This window comes from Hemitrygon akajei, chromosome 2 (genome assembly GCF_048418815.1).
Source record: "Hemitrygon akajei chromosome 2, sHemAka1.3, whole genome shotgun sequence".
NCBI lineage: Eukaryota > Metazoa > Chordata > Chondrichthyes > Myliobatiformes > Dasyatidae > Hemitrygon > Hemitrygon akajei.
Window position 1 is genome coordinate 95,039,811 of NC_133125.1, and position 18,564 is coordinate 95,058,374.

The following is an 18,564-nucleotide window of genomic DNA, read 5'->3' on the forward strand; positions in this document are numbered from 1 at the left end:
TTTAAATGATTAAAAAGTGTTCAGGTGTAAAAGGAAGACTAAACAGAAAATAATAGAAATATGTGGCAGGTCAAATATATTCCATTATGAAAGACATAAACACAGTCTACCAGAGCATTTGTACCTATTGTAGTGACATAAAATATAAGTTTCAGAAAAAAGTGAGAGAAAACGTGAGGAGAAATGTCAGCCTTGGGAAACTTGAAGAAAATACACATTTCACTGAGATGAACATTTTATTTGGAGCCGTGAAAACTCAGTGGAGCAAGAGATTATCGAACACCTTCAACGGAAAATGATCAGAATCGGAATCATAATTCATGAAATTTGTTGTTTAGTGCCAGCAGTACAGAGGAAACATAAAAAAATTACTATAGAATGTAGAACAGTAATGCACAGTACAGGACCTTCAGCCCACAATGTTGTGCCGACCAATGCAAACATACTCCATGATCAACCTAACCCTTCCCTCCTACACTGCTCATAAGTCCTTCATTTTTCTTACATCCAAATGCCTACCTATGAGTCTCCTAAATGTCCCTGTTGTATTACTTCTACCACACAGGGCAGTGCATTCCAGGCAGCTACCACTCTGTGCAAAATATACATGCCTCTAACACCTTAGCTCCTCGTGTTATGAGGCAAGCAGAACTGAACACAATATTCCAAGTGCGGTCGAGTCAGAGTGTTATACATTGAGGCTCTTGAACTCAGTCCCCTGACTAATACGGGTCAACGCATCATACATCTTCTCAGTCACCCTACCCACTTGCATACCAGCTTTTGACATGAACCCATAGACCTTACTTTTCCTCCTCACTGCTAAGAATCCTGGTATCAACCATCTATTCTGCATTCACGTTCAGTCTTCCAACACGCTTTTTTGGATTGAACAATGATGCCAAGCAGACAATCTCTGAAGAGTATTGACTATGGCTGGGGTCACCCATCTTGTAAAGACACTGCCCGGAAGATGTCAATGGTAAACCACTTCCGTAGAAAACTTTGCTGAGAATAATCATGGTCATGGAATCAGGATGGCACAGGTCGTACGACACGACACATGATGATGATGATGATGATACCTTCCTCAAAAGATATCCCAATGACTCACAAATCTGAATCCCTGGCCCCTGTACCAATTCTTCAGCTACACATTTATCTACTGTAACTTCCTATTCTTACCTCACCGGTGCGTGGCACAGGCAACAATCCAGAGATTTCTATCCTTGAGCTCTTACTTTTTAGCTTCCTTCCTACTTCTCTACATTAACTCTTCAGAACTTCATTCCTTTTCCTAACAATGTCATTGGCACCAATGTGCACCATGACTTCAGGCTGCTCAGCCTCCTCATTAATTCCTCACTGAATTGATGGCTTTTTGATGATATGAAGGTAGCTGGAGGGGCAGGTTGTGATAAAGAAGTAGAGGCTGCAGAATGACTTAGACAGATTAGGATAATGGTCAAAGAAATGGCAGGTGGAATACAGTGTTGGGAAGTGTATGATCATATATTTTGATAGAAGAAATAAAAAGAAGTCTGTTTTCTAAATGGAGAGAAAATTTAAAAAAAAACCTGAGTTCATAGGGACTTGGATCCTTGTGCAGAATTCCCTAAAGGTTAATTTGCAGGTTGAGTTGGTGGTGAGGATGGCAAATGTGATGTTAGCATTTAGTTCAAGAAGACTAGAATATAAAAGCAGGGATGTAATGTTCAAGCTTTATAAGGCACTGGTGAGGCCTCACTTGGAGTACTGTGAGCGGTTTTGGGCCCCTTAGAAAGGATGAGCTGACGCTGGAGAAGGTTCAAAGGAGGTTTACAAAAATAATCCTTGGATTAAACAGTTTGTCATATGAACAGCGTTTGTTGGTCCTGGGCCTGTATTCACTAGAATTCAGAAGAATGAGTGGTGACCCAATTGAAACATATCAAATGTTGAAAGACCTCGATAAAATGGATGTGGAGGGGGTATTTCCTAAGGTGGGACAGCGTAGGACCAGAGGACACAGTTTAGAATAGAGGGGCATCCTTTTAGAATGGAGATGAGGAGGAATTTCTTTAGCCAGAGAGTGGTGAATCTGTGGAATTCATTGCCACAGGCGTCAGTGGTGGTCAAGTTGTTACATATATTTCAGGCAGAGATTGATAGTTTCATGATTGGTCAGGTGTTAAAGGGAAATGGGGAGAAGGTAGGAGATTGGGGCTGAGAGGGAGAATGGAATAGCAATGCTGAAATAGCAGAGCACACTCGATGGGCCGATTGGCCTAATTCTGCTTCTATATATTATGGTCTTTTAAAGAATTCTGAGGATTCACAGAAGTCACAAAACAAATAAATAATACAAAGTAGGAATCAGTAATTTCAATAATATTCATTTGAATGGAAGACACTGAACAAGAAAAATAGTGGAAGTTCAAAGCTTCATGTGGTTAACCAGAGTAGGTTATAACTCTTCCTTACATGGTTGTGTGAGCTTCTGCCTCTTTCTACAATGGAGATTGCGATCAATCATGCCCTTGCAAATTGAGAACTCCTATAGATATTGTGCAAAGTTGCACTTTGAAAAGGAGCAAAGGCCCTATTTGTTTCATCTGTTGCAAAAAATACCTGGATGTTTGCTTGCATTATCTTTCAGATGGTTGTTACCTACATCTGAAATAGTATTCAGCAGAATTAATCTTGGCAAGATTATTTGTTTACTGTTTCTTGTGCAACAGTTTGCCTGTGGTGCAGCAAGTATATTACCAAGATGTCCCCAAAGATAAATTTCAGATTTATCAGATCAGAAAAGGTATCAGGTTTAATATCACTGGCATATGTCAAGAAACTTGTTATGTAGCAGCAACACATTGCAGCACATAATAATTAGAACTAAATTACAAAAAGTATATACAGTATATAAAAAATAAAATTAATTAAGTATTGCAATAATTGTGAGGTAGTGTTCATGGGTTCATTGGTGTCGGAGTGAAAGAAGCTGTTCTTGAGACACTAAGTTTGTGTCTTCAGGCTCCTGTACCTGTTTCTTGATGTAGCAATGGGAAGATGGCATGTCCTGGGTGACGGGAGTCCTTAATGATGGATGCCACCTTTTCTGAGGCATTGCACCTTTTGAAGGTGTCCTCAACTCTCGGGAGGCTAGTACCCATGGTGGAGGTGGTTCAGTTTACAACTGACTGCAGCTTTTTTTTCTCTGTGTTTTTTACATAGTTCAGTCTAGTTTTTGTACTATGTCACATAACACCATGGTCCTGAAAAATGTCTCATTTTTACTGTGTACTGTACATAGCAGTTATGGTCGAAATGTCAATAAAAGTGACTTGACTTGACTTCTCTGACCGTATACAGCAGTCCCTACATACCAGATGATACAACCATTTAAAAGTGCTCTCCACGGAACGTCTGTAGAAATTTGAGAGTGTCTCTGGTGACATACCAATTCTCCTCAAACTCCAAATAAAATATAGCCAAGGTCATCCCTTTTCTGCATCAATATGCTGGGCCCAGGATAGATCTTCAGAGATACTGAAACCCTAGATCTTGAAACTGGTCACCCTTCACTAGTTCATGAAAACAAAAGGGAAATAATGTATTTCCTGAAGATTTGATATAATAGCAAAATGCACTGAGAACATTTTGGATGTCAGTCTGCATCTATGGAGGGAAAGTCATAAAGGAGGAAAAAAACATCTTTGAAGGTTGTCAATTGATACAGTCTTCAGAACATATTCATTCATTTATTTTATCTGGGGCACTTTTCAAGTCCTCCAACAGCAGATCCCATTTCGTTGTCTCTTCACTCAACCCTGGAACAGCTGGACAGTGAAGGTGCGTATGTCAGGATGCTCTCCATTTACATTCAGTACAATCATCCCCTCAAAACTTATCAATAAGCTTCAAGACTTTGACTTCAATACATCCTGTGCAACTGAATCCACGATTTACTCACTTGCAGACCACAGCCAATTTGGTTAGGCAACATCATCCCCACAATCTCCTTCAGCACAGGTGCACCACAAGGCTGTGTGCCTGGCCCCCTACTCTACTCACTTTATACTTATGACTGTGGGGCTAAGCACACCTCCAATGCCATACTTCAGGTTGCTGATGACTCCACTGTTGTAGACTGAATCAAATGTGATAACAAATCAGCATATAGGAGGGAGATTGAAAATCAGCTGGGTGGTGCCACAACATCAACCTCTCACTTAACGCCAACAAGACCAAGGAGCTGGTTATTGATTACAGGAGGAGAAAACTGGAGGCCCATAAACCAGTCCTGATTGGAGGTGGTCAACAGCTTTAAATTCCTTAGAGTTATCCTTTCAGAGAATCTGTCTTGGGTCCAGCACATAAATGCCATTACAAAGAAAGCAAGGCATCGCCTCTCCTTCCTTAGAAGTTTGCAAAGATTCAGTATCTCATCAAGTATATTGACAAACTTCTATGGATGTGCGGTGGAGTGTATGTCAACTGGGTGTATCACGGCCTGGTATGGAAACATTAATACCCTTGAACAAAAAAGCCTACAATAAATAGTGGATACAGCCTGATCCATCGCAGGTAAAACCCTCCCCATCACTGAGCACATATATAAGGAGTGCTGTTAAAGGAATGCAGCATCCATCATCAGAGACCGTCATCATTCAGGCTATGCTCTCTTCTCACTGCTGCCATCAGGAAGAAGGTGTGGGAGCCCCAGGACCCACATAACCAGGTTCAGGAACACTTATTACCCCTCAGCTGTCAAGCTCTTGAACCAGACTGGTAATTTCACTCAACCCAACACTGAGCTGTTCCCACAACCTATGGATTCGCTTTCAAGGACTCCTCATCTCATGTTCTCAAAATTTATTGCTAATTTATTTGTTATTATTTTGCTTTTTTTCCTTGTCTCTTTGTATTTATTGTGAATTCCCATATGTAAATGAACCTCAAGTAACCAATATGCACTTTGATAATAAGTTTACTTGGAACATTTTGAACTTTTTTTGAAGTTCCAGCATTCATAAGAATTCTACTGTTTCAAGAAGTTCCAGATAGATTATCCAGTGCATTTTTTAGGCATTGCTACTTTGACACAAGGAGCTGCGGATAGACACACTCTCATTCCGCTTGACCCACACCTATACTTCCAGTATTTCAATGAGGTTTCAATAATTTTATTGGAATGATGCTCATACAACTAATAAACATCATTCACATTCATTTTCAGTTGTTCAGCTGAAAACCCCTTGTCAGAATTGTAAACACAAAGTACACTGCAGATGCTGTGGTCAAATCAACATGTACAAACACACTGGAGGAACTCAGCAGGTCGGGCAGCATCCGTTGAAATGAGCAGTCAACGGATGCTGCCCGACCTGCTGAGTTCCTCCAGTGTGTTTGTACGTGTCCCTTGTCAGAATTGTCCTTTGCCTGAACTGTTTGCTCCAATTTGCTTCTAAAGATGAATCCTAGGTTGGTTGTCCTTTGAATTCCAAAACCCTACCAAGATGTAACTTAAAGCCAGCGAGTTTTTGTTTCCCATTTCTAAAAACAGAGCTTCACCCTGAACCATTTCCATAGTTCAGCTTCTTAACCTGTTGAATTTTTCCTGTATATTCTGTTTTTATTTTAGATTTTCAGCGTCTGCTGTTTTTCTTGTTGGGTTTCAAGCCAGATTTTCTTCGTTGTTGATCTTTATTCATTAACTAAACATTATGGTCATTATGTATTTACCATGATAACTCCCATCAGAACGCCTGCTCCAGTTTTGTAATTATTCAGGGCCAGGAAATGATCAACCCTGGGTCAAAAATTATCCCTGCTCTAGATAATAGGATCTTTTTAGCTTTCTACCTCATATGTTTTTTTGAATAGCAAGCATGTTCCCAGGGGACTAAGAGTGCATAGACTCATAATATGTTTTAAAAAGATTAAGCTATACAATATTTCAAAGGTAAAGACAGGCAATTGAATTGTTAAGCTTGAAACATTTAGAAAATTGGAACTGCTAGACATTTAAAGTAATATTTTACTAATTATATATAGCGTAGCGGTTAGCGCAATGCTATTACAGCTTGGGGTGTTCCAGAGTTTGGAGTTTAATTCTGGCGTTATTCTGTAAGGAGTCTCCTATGTCCTCCCCATGGAATGCGTGGGTTTTCCCTGGCTGCTCTGATTTTCTCCCATTGTCCAAAGACGTACCGGTTATTAGGTTAACTGGTCATTGTAAATTGTCCCGTGATTAGGTTAGGGTTAATCAGGTTTGTTTGGGGTTGCTAGGGCAGCATGGCTCAAAGGGCTGGAAGGGCCTACTCGCTGCTCAATCGCTAAAGAAGTAAATTATATGGTCAGCATGCTCATGGAAAAACAGTCCAATATTTCTGTGTAATTAAGAATTTCTCAAACTGTTAAAAATATCCATTTTATTCACATAGAATACCTGGCGCCTGCAGAAATCGTACTAATATTTCAGCCCAGGTGAATACACTTTCCATAGCTACATTAGCAGTAGATTCTCTCATAAGTGCCTCAGTTATCTTAGAAAAAATCAGTGTGCTCCACTCAAATATTATAGAGTTATTAAAAGAATATTTCTGCTGAGAAGAGCTTCATATTTTTTTCAGTAGGAAACCATTAAACCGACTGTATACTCTGGAAAGGTATTTTAGAATATAGAACACGCCAATCCCTGCTGGATTAATAACATCTATTTCCAACATCTGCGGTTGACATAAGGTAACCATGTATGACATCTGCTACCCATCCTTAACTATCTGGTCCCTTTGTGGGTAGAATAAAGGCTAGCATCACGGAAGGAGCTTTTTGTCCAAAGGGTGTTTTTTCCCCTCAATTATACTGCTGAAACATAAAAGGAGAAGTAACATCCCCACAGATTACCTATCAACGAAATATTAGAAACACAGTTATTCATTGCTGTTCTCGGAGGTATTCTCCATCCCTGGAGCTGAAGGGCACTTTTAAGAGCTATATAATTAAGAGGCAACCACTTGGTCTGATAGTCTCCCAAAACATTGCTATTTCAGTACTTGTTCACAGTTGGGAGAAAGTTTCACATCCATCCTGACAGTGCTGCTTATGAAACAAGAAAATACAACTCAGCAAACTTTGTAACATGCCTTCTTTTTTTTTTGTTATTTTTGGTATTTTTAATCTGCAAGGTGCTAAGCAAAACATGTTCCTAAAAATGTTTACAGAAGGTAAAATGCTGTTAGCAAATATATACCATTTTAGCGACCTATTACTATTGGAGTTTGTTTTATTTCATAAATTGTTTGTGCACTTGAAACTAATTTGGCTTTGAACTGGTATTGTGCAGGGGTGTTATGTTGGTTTTGACCTTGCCCATGCTGTTGGGAATGTCGAACTGCATCTACATGACTGGAACGTGGACTTTGCCTGCTGGTGTAATTACAAGGTAAAACTATCCACTGTATAGCTTCATTGATTGTAATTGTTGGTTGTTTTTATATCTATTCATTTTGAAGCAAATTTCATGACTTACTTGTGTTTTGAGTTTCATAAATGTGAAAACCTGTGAAGTCAATATGAAAATAAACAAATTACCTTTTATTAATACGTTGCAGTATTTGAATTCTGGTGCTGGAGCTTTAGCAGGAGCATATATACATGAAAAACATAAATCTACCATAAAGCCAACGTAAGTATCATGTGTCAGAAACCCAACTAAATTTAATCAATAAAATTTTTTGTCTTATAATTGGTGGCAAATGTTAATTAAGGATGGCATTTAAAATAATTTTGCCATAACCTCAAGAAAAATATTAGTGAAAGCTTAAACAGTTACATACTACACATAAATAACATAATTCAAAAAATTAATTTAACATTTATTGAATTAAATATGGTTTTTCATTTATGTCTTATTAGCCATTTCCCATGGGGCTTCTGGATACCCTGTTGTTAAACAAGCCAATTAAATATGTAATCCTTACTAACTACATTTTGCTGTTTTGTCCCCATGAAAGGATATATAATCCATAATTAGTAACAATGGACTACTTCCATCAGTTCTCAGAATACTACATTGCTTCTTGCTTTTCACCATTTCACTCCTTTCAGCCTCGTGAATATGTAAATCAGCATCCTTCCTCCTCTCCATTCAGGGCCCCAAACAGTCCTTCCAGCAGAGGTAACAGTTCACCTGTGAATCTGCTGGGGTCGTCTTCTGTGCCTGTTGCTGTCAATGTGGCTGATTCTACGTTGGGGAGACCCGTTGTAAATCGGGGGCTCACTTCGTTGAGCACATCTGCACCATCCGCCACAAGCAGGACTTCCCAGCGGCCAAACATTTTAATTCCCATTCTCATTCCTGTTCGACATCGCAATCCACGGCCTCCTCTTGTGCCAAGATGAGGGCACCATCAGAGTGATCGAGCAACAACCCATATTCTGTCTGAGTACTCTCCAACTCGATGGTATAAATATCAATTTCTCCTTCCAGTGAACAAATTTCCCCTTCCACCTACTCTATTCCCCACTCTGACCTTTCACTTCTCTGGTTTCCTCAGCTCTCCTCTTCCTTCCCTTTCTCCTCCCCTCTCCCCATCTTTTTATTCAGGCATCTTCCCCCTTCCTTCTCAGTCCAGAAAAAGGGTCCCAGCTTGAAAAGTCAACTGTTTACTCTTCTCCATAGATACTGCCTGACCCGTTGAGTTCTTCCAGCATTTTGTGTGTGTCACCTTTCTGAAGAAGTGTTGCTTTCCTACTATTACAATGAACTTATCTGGTAGCATGTTTTGTGGCCTGACTGGCTCTAATTGGCCAGTTGACTGAATTCAAGTTTCCATTGAAATGATTGATAGAGTTTTGAAGGTAATTTTGCCTTTGCTGAAAAACTAGTAGGTGCAAATCACTCCCAGTTACACATGATTTAAAGAAAACAGAAAATTGAGCAGGTCTATAAAGGGTAGTCAATCCCTTACTACCAATTTTCAGCCTGAAGCAGAACTGAGATTCCAGCAACTCAATGGTTAGGTGCCACCAGAGCAGTATATAATTTCTGTACATTGCAGTTAAGATAATGAATTGTAAGTAAGTGCCTCATGAAATTACCTGAATGATGCCTTCAAGTGTTCTTGGCAACATGCCCTGTGAACCATTTAAAATGTACTCTCAATGTGGATCTTAAACTTAAAAGATACCCTCGTAAAAAGGAGTGGGAAAACATCTTAATAGATGGGAGTAGGAGTGTTATAAAATGGAGAATTGAATGGAGCTAGATTGGATAGTACATGTAAAAGGGGGACATGGATGATGAATGCATGAGATTCTGCAGATGCTGGAAATCCGCACATAATGCCGGAGGCACTCCGTCGATTAGGTAGCATATATGGAGTTCAATAAACAGTCGACATTTCAGGCTGAGCTCTTGAACAAAGGGTCTTGGTCCAAAATGTTGACTGTTTATTTCTCTCCATAGATGCAGTCTGGCCTGCTGAGTTTCTACACCATTTTGAATGTGCCTACATGGATGATGAAGGGCACTTATTTGAAATGCATTAAGCATAATATTGGCAGTGCAGGGAAGTCATAGAGTATTCTCATTACTATTGTTTCAGCATCCTGCAGAGCATACTACAGACCACCTCACTTCATTAAAAGGAGGACCTTTTACTTCAGTTCTTCAGTACGGAATGTTATTTGCTTACTTTTATAGTTTGCACAATTTTTTTTCTGTGCATTGGGAGCTTGACTTTTTTTTAATGTTTTTTTTAATATGTGCTATACGTGCCTTGTGCTGTGTGTGACTGTTGGTACTGTGTTTTGCACCTTGTCCCCAGAGTAACAGTGTTCCACTTGGGCTGTATTCATGGGTATTCATGTATGGTTGAATGACATTAAACTTGAACTTGGAACTCAGTAGGGAAATAGAGCACTCCACATAAGATAGAAGAATCAAAAGATTTCAGAAGATAAATTGCCGTCATTGTTGAAAATAGTGACAAGGAGGAGTAAAATCTTGTATTGCAGAGTGCAGATGTCCCGGTATGAATATGGTCAAGGGCAGTAGGGGTCAACAGAACCATAGAACATTGCAGCATAGAAACAGGCCTTTTGGCCCTTCTTGGCTGTGCTGAACCATTGTTCTGCCTAGTCCCACTGACCTGCACCTGGACCATATCCCTCCATACACCTCTCATCCATGTACCTGTCCAAGGTTTTCTCAAATGTTAAAAGTGAGTCCGCATTTACCACTTCATCTGACAGCTCATTCCACACTCCAACCACTTTCTGTGTGAAGAAGCCCCCCCTAATGTTCCCATTAAACTTTTCCCCCCTTCACCCTTAACCCATGTCCTCTGGTTTTTTCCTCCCCTAGCCTCAGTGGAAAAAGCCTGCTTGCATTCACTCTATCTATACCCATCAAAATTTTATACACCTCTATCAAATCTCCCCTCAATTTTCTACGCTCCAGGAAAAAAAATCCTAACCTATTCAACCTTTCTCTGTAACTCAGTTTCTCAAGTCCCGGCAACATCTTGTAAACCTTCTCTGCGCTCTTTCAACCTTATTAATATCCTTCCTGTAATTAGGTGACCAAAACTGCACACAATACTCCAAATTCAGCCTCACCAATGTCTTATACAACCTCACCATAACATTCCAACTCTTATACTCAATACTTTGATTTATAAAGGTCAATGTACCAAAAGCTCTCTTTACGACCCTATCTACCTGTGGCGCCACTTTTAGGGAATTTTGTATCTGTATTCCCAGATCCCTCTGTTCTACTGCACTCCTCAGTGCCCTACCATTTACCTTGTATGTTCTACCTTGGTTTGTCCTTCCAAAATGCATTACCTCACACTTGTCTGTATTAAACTCCATCTGCCATTTTTCAGCCCATTTTTCCAGCTGGTCCAAATCCCTCTACAAGCTTTGAAAACCTCCCTCACTGTCCACTACACCTTCAATCTTTGTATCATCAGCAAATTTGCTGATCCAATTTACCACATTATCATCCAGATCATTGATATAGATGACAAATAACAATGGACCCAGCACTGATCCCTGTGGCACACCACTAGTCACAGGCCTGCACTCAGAGAAGCAATTCTCCACTACCATTCTCCGGCTTCTCCCATTGAGCCAATGTCTAATCCAATTTACTACCTCACCATGTATACCTAGCGACTGAATCTTCCTAAGTAACCTCCCATGCGGGACTTTGTCAAACACCTTCCAATCCACGTAGACAACATCCACTGCCTTCCCTTCATCCACTTTCCTGGTAACCTCCTCGAAAAACTCTAATAGATTTGTTAAACATGACCTACCACGCACAAAGCCATGTTGACTCTTCCAAATAAGTCCCTGTCTATTCAAATACTTGTAGATCTTATCTCTTAGTATTCCTTCCAATAATTTACCTACTACCGACGTCAAACTTACCAGCCTATAATTTCCCGGATTACTTTTAGAGCCTTTTTTAAACAACGGAACAACATGAGCTATCCTCCAATCCTCCGGCACCTTACCCGTAGATACTGACATTTTAAATATATCTGCCAGCGCCCCTGCAATTTCTGCACGGTAGTCTCCTTCAAGGTCCAAGGGAATACTCTGTCAGGTCCTGGGGATTTATCTACTCTGATTTGCCTCAAGATAGCAAGCACCTCCTCTTCTTTAATCTGTATAGGTTCCATGACTTCACTACTTGTTTGCCTTATTTCCAGTGACTCCATGTCAGTTTCCTTAGTAAATATAGATGCAAAAAAAACATTTAAGATCTCCCCCCTTTCTTTTGGTTCCATACAGAGCCAACCACTCTGATCTTCAAGAGGACCAATTTTATCCCTTACTATTCTTTTGCTCTTAATATATCTGTAGAAGCTCTTTGGATTATCCTTCACCTTGACTGCCAAAGCTACCTCCTGTCTTCTTTTAACTCTCTTGATTTCTTTCTTAAGTATTTTTTTTGCACTTTTTATACCCCTCAAGCACCTTATTTGCTCCCTGTTTCCTATACATGTCATCCATCTCTCTCTTCTTCTTTATCAGAGTTCCAATATCCCTTGAGAACTAAGGTTCCTTATACTTATTCAATTTGCCTTTAATCCTGACAGGAACATACAAACTCTGCTCTCTCAAAAATTTCACCTTTGAAGGCCTCCCACTTACCAATCACACCCTTGCCAGAGAATAACTTGTCCCAACCCATGCTTTTTAGATCCTTTCTCATTTCTTCAAATTTGGCCTTTTTCCAGTTTAGAACTTCAACCCGAGGACCAGATCTATCTTTATCCATGATCAAGTTGAACCGATCTACAAGTTAGTGAAAGGATCTTTCGATACCAAGTCTCACCTGCTGCATTCACTTCACATATTTCTCATGGTATCGACCTTCAATTCACAACATGGTTAAAACCATGGGTAGCATAGTGGTTAGCAAATCACTTTACAGTACAGGTGACCCAGTTTCAATGTCTACCACTGCCTGTAAGGAGTTTGTACTTTATCCCCCGTGATTGTGTGGGTTTCCTCTGGGTGCTCAGGTTTCCTTCCATAGTCCAAAGATTTACCAGTTAGTAGGTTAACTTGGTCATTTTAAATTGTCCCATGATTATGCTCAGATTAAATCAAGGGATTGCTGGGTGGTGTGACTCGAAGGGCCTATTCCACGCTGTATCTCAATAAAGTTAAAAAAATAATAAAAAGATTCATAGCCAACACAGCTGGGCATTTGCCACTAATGCAGGGTCAGAAGGACATCTCACCTCTTCCATGCAGTGGCAGCTTTCAATCATGATAAGCTCATTGTGTAACCATCTAGTGTTACACACCAGCACCCATTCTCCTTCAGGGCTAGCTGAAGCCCAAATGGTCACAATAGCAGGAACGGGTGCGATTGCTCATATTAACCTGCTCTGCTAAATGTAGCTGGACATAGGCTTGAGTTAATCACACATCTTCCTCTGTACGTTTTGCTATCCACTTTAATCCTATTGTATCTCACCTTTACAACACTCTTCGTTTCATACTTCAAGATGTTGTTCGATTTTCAGATGGCATCTTTAGAGTAGCCTAATGAAGTAGTGGGTGGAGATGCATCTCTACCAAAGGAGGCATAAGGTACTCCTTCCCTCCGCTCACCTGCAGGTACCCCTTGGGCAAGGTGCTTAGGCCGCTCATCTCTTCCCTGAGGAGCCTCGCGTGAAGCCATCGGACCAGGTGGTAGATGGTGTTAAGAGCAACTGGTGCATATAACATGCCCTAGTTATGTGACAACTGACACCAGATAGACAATCTCTGAAGAGTATTGATAATGGCTGGGTTCACCCATCTTGGAAAGACACTGCCCAGAAGAAGGCAATGGCAAACCACTTCTGTAGAAAAATTTGTGAAGATTAATCATGGTCATAGGCTATGATCCCCCATGTCATACAACACGGTACATAATGATGATGATGATGATGATGATGATGATGATGAATGAATGCTCAGTCAACCAGTGGTAAGTCTGCAACTGGGAAAGACAATGGTATTCTCATCACTAATACTGTAGTCGGTTTTTATAGGTGTTGGACATGTTCTCTTGAAATAACAAAGAACTGGAACCTAGCACGGGTTTTTGTAGAAGTGTGAGAAGATGGAAAATTTAACACAAAAGTGCACTGCAGATGCTGTGGTTAAATCAAGATGTACAAAAAAGCTGGATGAACTTAGCAGGTCGGGCAACATCCGTTGAAAGAAGCAGTCAACATTTCAGGTCGAAACCCTTCGTCAGGACTAAAGAAGGAGGGGGCAGGGGCCCTATAAAGAAGGTGGGGAGAGGGTGGAAAACCAATCAGAGGAAAGATCAAGGGGTGAGGTTTAGGCAGGAGGGGTGAAGAAGGTAACTAAGGGGAAAGCACTATCGGTAGTAGAAGAAAACAGCGTCATGAGAAGTGATAGGCAGCTAGAAGAGGAGACAGTAGAGGTGGGATGGGGAAGAGAGAGAGGTGAATTACCGGAAGTTGGAGAATTCGATGTTCATACCAAGGGGCTGGAGACTGCCCAGATGGTATATGAGATGTTGTTCCTCCAACCGAAGTTTGGCCTCATCATGGCAGTAGAGGAGGCCATGTATGGACATGTCCAAATGGGAATAAGAGGGAGAGTTGAAGTGAGTGGCAACCGGGAGATCCTGTCTGTCTGGAAAATTTAACAATTCCAGCTCAAATGGTTACATTGCTGGGCAGGTTAAGATGAGATCTGTACATTATGAGTCTACAAAGAGCAGAAGTGATCTGAAATCAGTGGAAGGGGTTGGAATTGTGAAGGCACCCATTTCCAAGAGGAAGAGTACACATAGAAATTCTGCCACAAGTAGCTCAGAGGAACTTTCTGATGTGGTGGTCTCCAGCAGACCGATTGATAGGTACACACAATTCAAAGTATTCTGCTAGATGTTTTTTTGGGATTGAGAGGGATAATAAATTAACCATGATTGAATAGCAGAGCAAACTCAAAGGGCCAAATGGCCTAAATCTGCTCCTGTGTCTTTTGATCAATTCATATCCCATATCAGGGAGTCTGGGAGATCCAGCATTAACACAGCATAGGGTTTTGACTCCACTGTGAAGTTCATACTTCCAGGCACAGAATTCCTGGGCAACTGCATTAATACCACCCACGCATGCAATAATCATGCCTCATCTAATGGCCAGTGATCCATATTTCATTGTAGCATTATCAGAAAACATCCCAGTAGATATATCATTTTAATTATTGATCCTTTTGGATTACAGCTAAACATCAGTGGTAGCCAGTCAGCATCATACCCATAGAAATTATGGCTTATGCCCATAATCACATATTAATAAGATTGCCGTTCAATGAATAATGCACTGAGGGGTTGGTATTTCAAGCAATGAAATGTACAATCTGTCAGCAATAACAAGTTCCTCATGAGAAATCAACTGATATTCATTTTAAGCCTTGCATCAATTGACCGTTTCAAGTTCTACAGGGGGGCACAAGAGATAAACTATCAGCAGTAGATGCACAGCATTTTACTCATATTGCAACAACTTCAAAGTTCAAAGTAAATTTATTATCAAAGTACATATATGTCACCATATACAATCCTGAAATTTGTTTCCTTGTGGGCAAACACACTTAAATCCAAGAAACACAATAGAAGCAATGAAAGACTGCACCCAACAGGACGGACAAACAACCAATCTGCAAAGGACAACAAACTGAGCAAATACATAAGAAAAAAAATAGAGAACATGAGATAAAGAGTCCTTGAAAATGCGTCCATAGGTTGTGGCAGTTGGAACTAATCCTGTACAAGCAATCACTTTTCACTAATCCTTATTCAACAATTCAAGGAGCTTTTAATCACATACAAGTCAGGATTCTCTGAGAGAACTGCTAGCATATAGCAAAAGATTCATCTCAATTTGTTGCCTCTCTTATATTTCTCTATCACTCGCACAGACGGTGACATAATAAAATTGAACAAACAGCAAATAAGCTTCATAAGGTGGTAATCAGTTTGATATTTACTTGGAATCAGTTCAGATTCCCTCATTATAGGAAGGATGTGGAAGCTTTAGAGAGGTTACAGAGGAGATTTACCAGGACGCTGCCTGGATCAGAAAGCATGTCTAATGAAGAAGGTTTGGGCGAGCTAGGGCTATTGGCTTTGAAGTAAAAGAGGAAGAGAGGTGATGTGATACAGTTATATAAGATAGTAAGAAACACTGATAGAGTGACAGCCAGCGCCTTTATTCCAAGGTTGAAATGGTTAATATAAGAAGGTATAATTGTAAGGTGAATAGAGGAAAGTATAGGGAGGATGTCAGAGGTGGGTCTTTTGTATGTAGAGTGGTGGGTGTGGAATGTAATGCCAGGTGTGGTGGTAGAGACCGATACATTAGGGTCATTAAAGAAACTCTAAGACAGGCACACCAATGAAGGAAAAATGGAGGGCTTTGTGGAAGGGAAGTACGTAGGTTAAAAGGTTGTTACAACATTGTGCACCAAAGAGCCTGCTCTTCCATGTTCAATGTTCTATATTGAAGGTCATACTCAACTATTGATAAATTGGTTATTTGTTATGACATGTACTAAGTCATAGTGGAAAACATATTCATATAGCAACACACACAACACGCTGGAGGAACTCAGCAGGTCGGGCAGCATCCGTGGAAATGAACAGTCAACGTTTCCAGCCGAGACCCTTTGTCAGGACTAAAAAGGAAGGGGGCAGGGGCCCTATAAAGAAGGTGGGGAGAGGGTGGGAAGGAGAAAGCTGGTAGGTACCAGGTGAAAAACCAGTAAGGGGAAATATCAGACAGACAGACAGACAGACTTTATTGATCCCGAGGGAAATTGGGTTTCGTTACAGTTGTGCCAACCAAGAATAGTGAAGAAATAAAGCAATATAAAACCATAAATAATTAAATAACAATAAGTTAATCATGGCAAGTGGAAATAAGTCCAGGACCAACCTATTGGCTCAGGGTATCTGACACTTCGAGGGAGGAGTTGTAAAGTTTGATGGCCACAGGTAGGAATGACTTCCTATGACGCTCAGTGTTACATCTCGGTGGAATGAGTCTCTGGCTGAATGTACTCCTGTGCCTAACCAGTACATTATGGAGTGGATGGGAGTCATTGTCCAAGATGGCATGCAACTTGGACAGCATCCTCTTTTCAGACACCGCCGTCAGAGAGTCCAGTTCCACCCCCACAACATCACTGGCCTAACAAATGAGTTTGTTGATTCTGTTGGTGTCTGCTACCCTCAGCCTGCTGCCCCAGCACACAACAGCAAACATGATAACTCTGGCCACCACAGCCTCATAAAACATCCTCAGCATCGTCCGGCAGATGTTAAAGGACCTCAGTCTCCTCAGGAAATAGCGACGGCTCTGACCCTTCTTGTAGATAACCTCAGTGTTCTTTGACCAGTCCAGTTTATTGTCCATTCGTATCCCCAGGTATTTGTAATCCTCCACTATGTCCACACTGACCCCTTGGATGGAAACAGGGGTCACCGGTGCCTTAGCCCTCCTCAGGTCCACCACCAGCTCCTTAGTCTTTTTCACATTAAGCTGCAGGTGATTCTGCTCACACCATGTGACAAAGTTTCCCACCGTAGCCCTGTACTCAGCCTAATTTCCCTTGCTGATGCATCCAACAATGGCAGATCATGGGGTGAGGGAGGGGATAGGCAGGAAAGGTAAAGAAGGAATGTAAGGGGAAAGCACAATGGGTAGTAGAAGGAGGTGGAACCATGAGGGAGGTGATAGGTAGCTGGAGGAGGAGGCAGAGTGAAACTGCAATTGGGGAAGGGAGGGGGAGGGAATTACCGGAAGCTGGAGAATTCAATGTTCATGCCAAGGGGCTGGAGACTACCCAGACGGTATATGAGGTGTTGCTCCTCCAACCTGAGTTTGGCCTCATCATGGAAGTAGAGGAGGCCATGTATGGACATATCCAAATGGGAATGTGAAGCAGAGTTGTAGTGGGTGGCAACTGGGAGATCCGGTCTGTTGTGGTGCCCCCAATCTGCGTCGGGTCTCGCTAATGTAAAGGAGGCTGCTGTCTGAGAGGATGCAGTGGCAAGGAAGTGGTGTCCTCCTAATGGAGACTTCAAATCCTGCACCTGCAGAGGCTAGTGATCTCTCAGGAAACCAGATAGACAATGGCATGGTGATCTGTGGATACATGAACACTTTGGTCTTGAAACCTGGAGCAGAGAAGGTTGATGACCCCAAATTGCAGGTGTTAGTTTGCTAATGTATTTTTCCTGCTTTGGAGTTATCTGTTTTCAGCATCTAAGCAGAGTACTCTGCCTACAAAGATATTTGTAAGGGGTGGGGTGATGAGTAGAGGGATTTTGGAGGTGGGTGGGCCATGTTGTCATTTAGAAAACAGAGAGACAAGTTCCTGTGCACTGCATCTACAGAAGAGCAGCGTGCGCCCAGGTGCGTGTGGCAGAGCTGTCTATGTATGGCCGCATCCCTCTGTTCACGCTGAACAGCTAGCTGCTCACGTGCAACTTTCTCTTGCTCATCAGCAATCGCAAGCTGCTCTTGGATTGACCATGGAGACTGGCAGTCTGCTCATTAGTACCATTCCACTGCTCAGTGTGAATAATAACTGCTCATCAGTACCATGTCTCTGCACAGTGAGGACATTGAGCTGCTTCTGGTGTTCCCGAAAAAGCCCAAGCCACTCGTGTGCAGTGGAGAGTGGACCTCCAGCTGGGTAGGCATTGAAGCAGAAAGACTTCATCTGCCTCCATTGCAGCAGTTTCCTGAACCAGTGGCACTGAGCATCAGAAGGACATGTATCACCAGAATCGTGGACCTGGCATTCAACCAGGTAGCACGACAATGTCAAAGTCATCTTTTTGAGCTGTTAAAGCAGTCTCATCTTGGAAACCTTCCAACCCTGAGCAATAATCTGATTCCTTTGAAAATGAATGTAAGTGTGAGAACTTCCTTTCGGTGGTACCCTAACACTGGCTTCCCTATTCTAAAGTCTGACCTGAAATACTGGTAATTCCTTCCTTGTACAGATGCTGCTCAA

General features: G+C 41.4%; 1 protein-coding gene across 4 annotated transcripts in view; it reads left to right on the forward strand.

The window, feature by feature from the left end:
- kynu (kynureninase) overlaps positions 1–18,564 on the forward strand; it is a 257,201-nt gene that overhangs the window by 206,183 nt on the left and 32,454 nt on the right. For all 4 annotated transcript variants that reach the window (XM_073025850.1, XM_073025843.1, XM_073025858.1 and 1 more), the window contains 2 exons: positions 7,328–7,426; positions 7,596–7,669. In XM_073025850.1, coding sequence (XP_072881951.1) covers positions 7,328–7,426; positions 7,596–7,669 — 173 coding nt within the window. The remainder of the gene's footprint in view (positions 1–7,327; positions 7,427–7,595; positions 7,670–18,564) is intronic.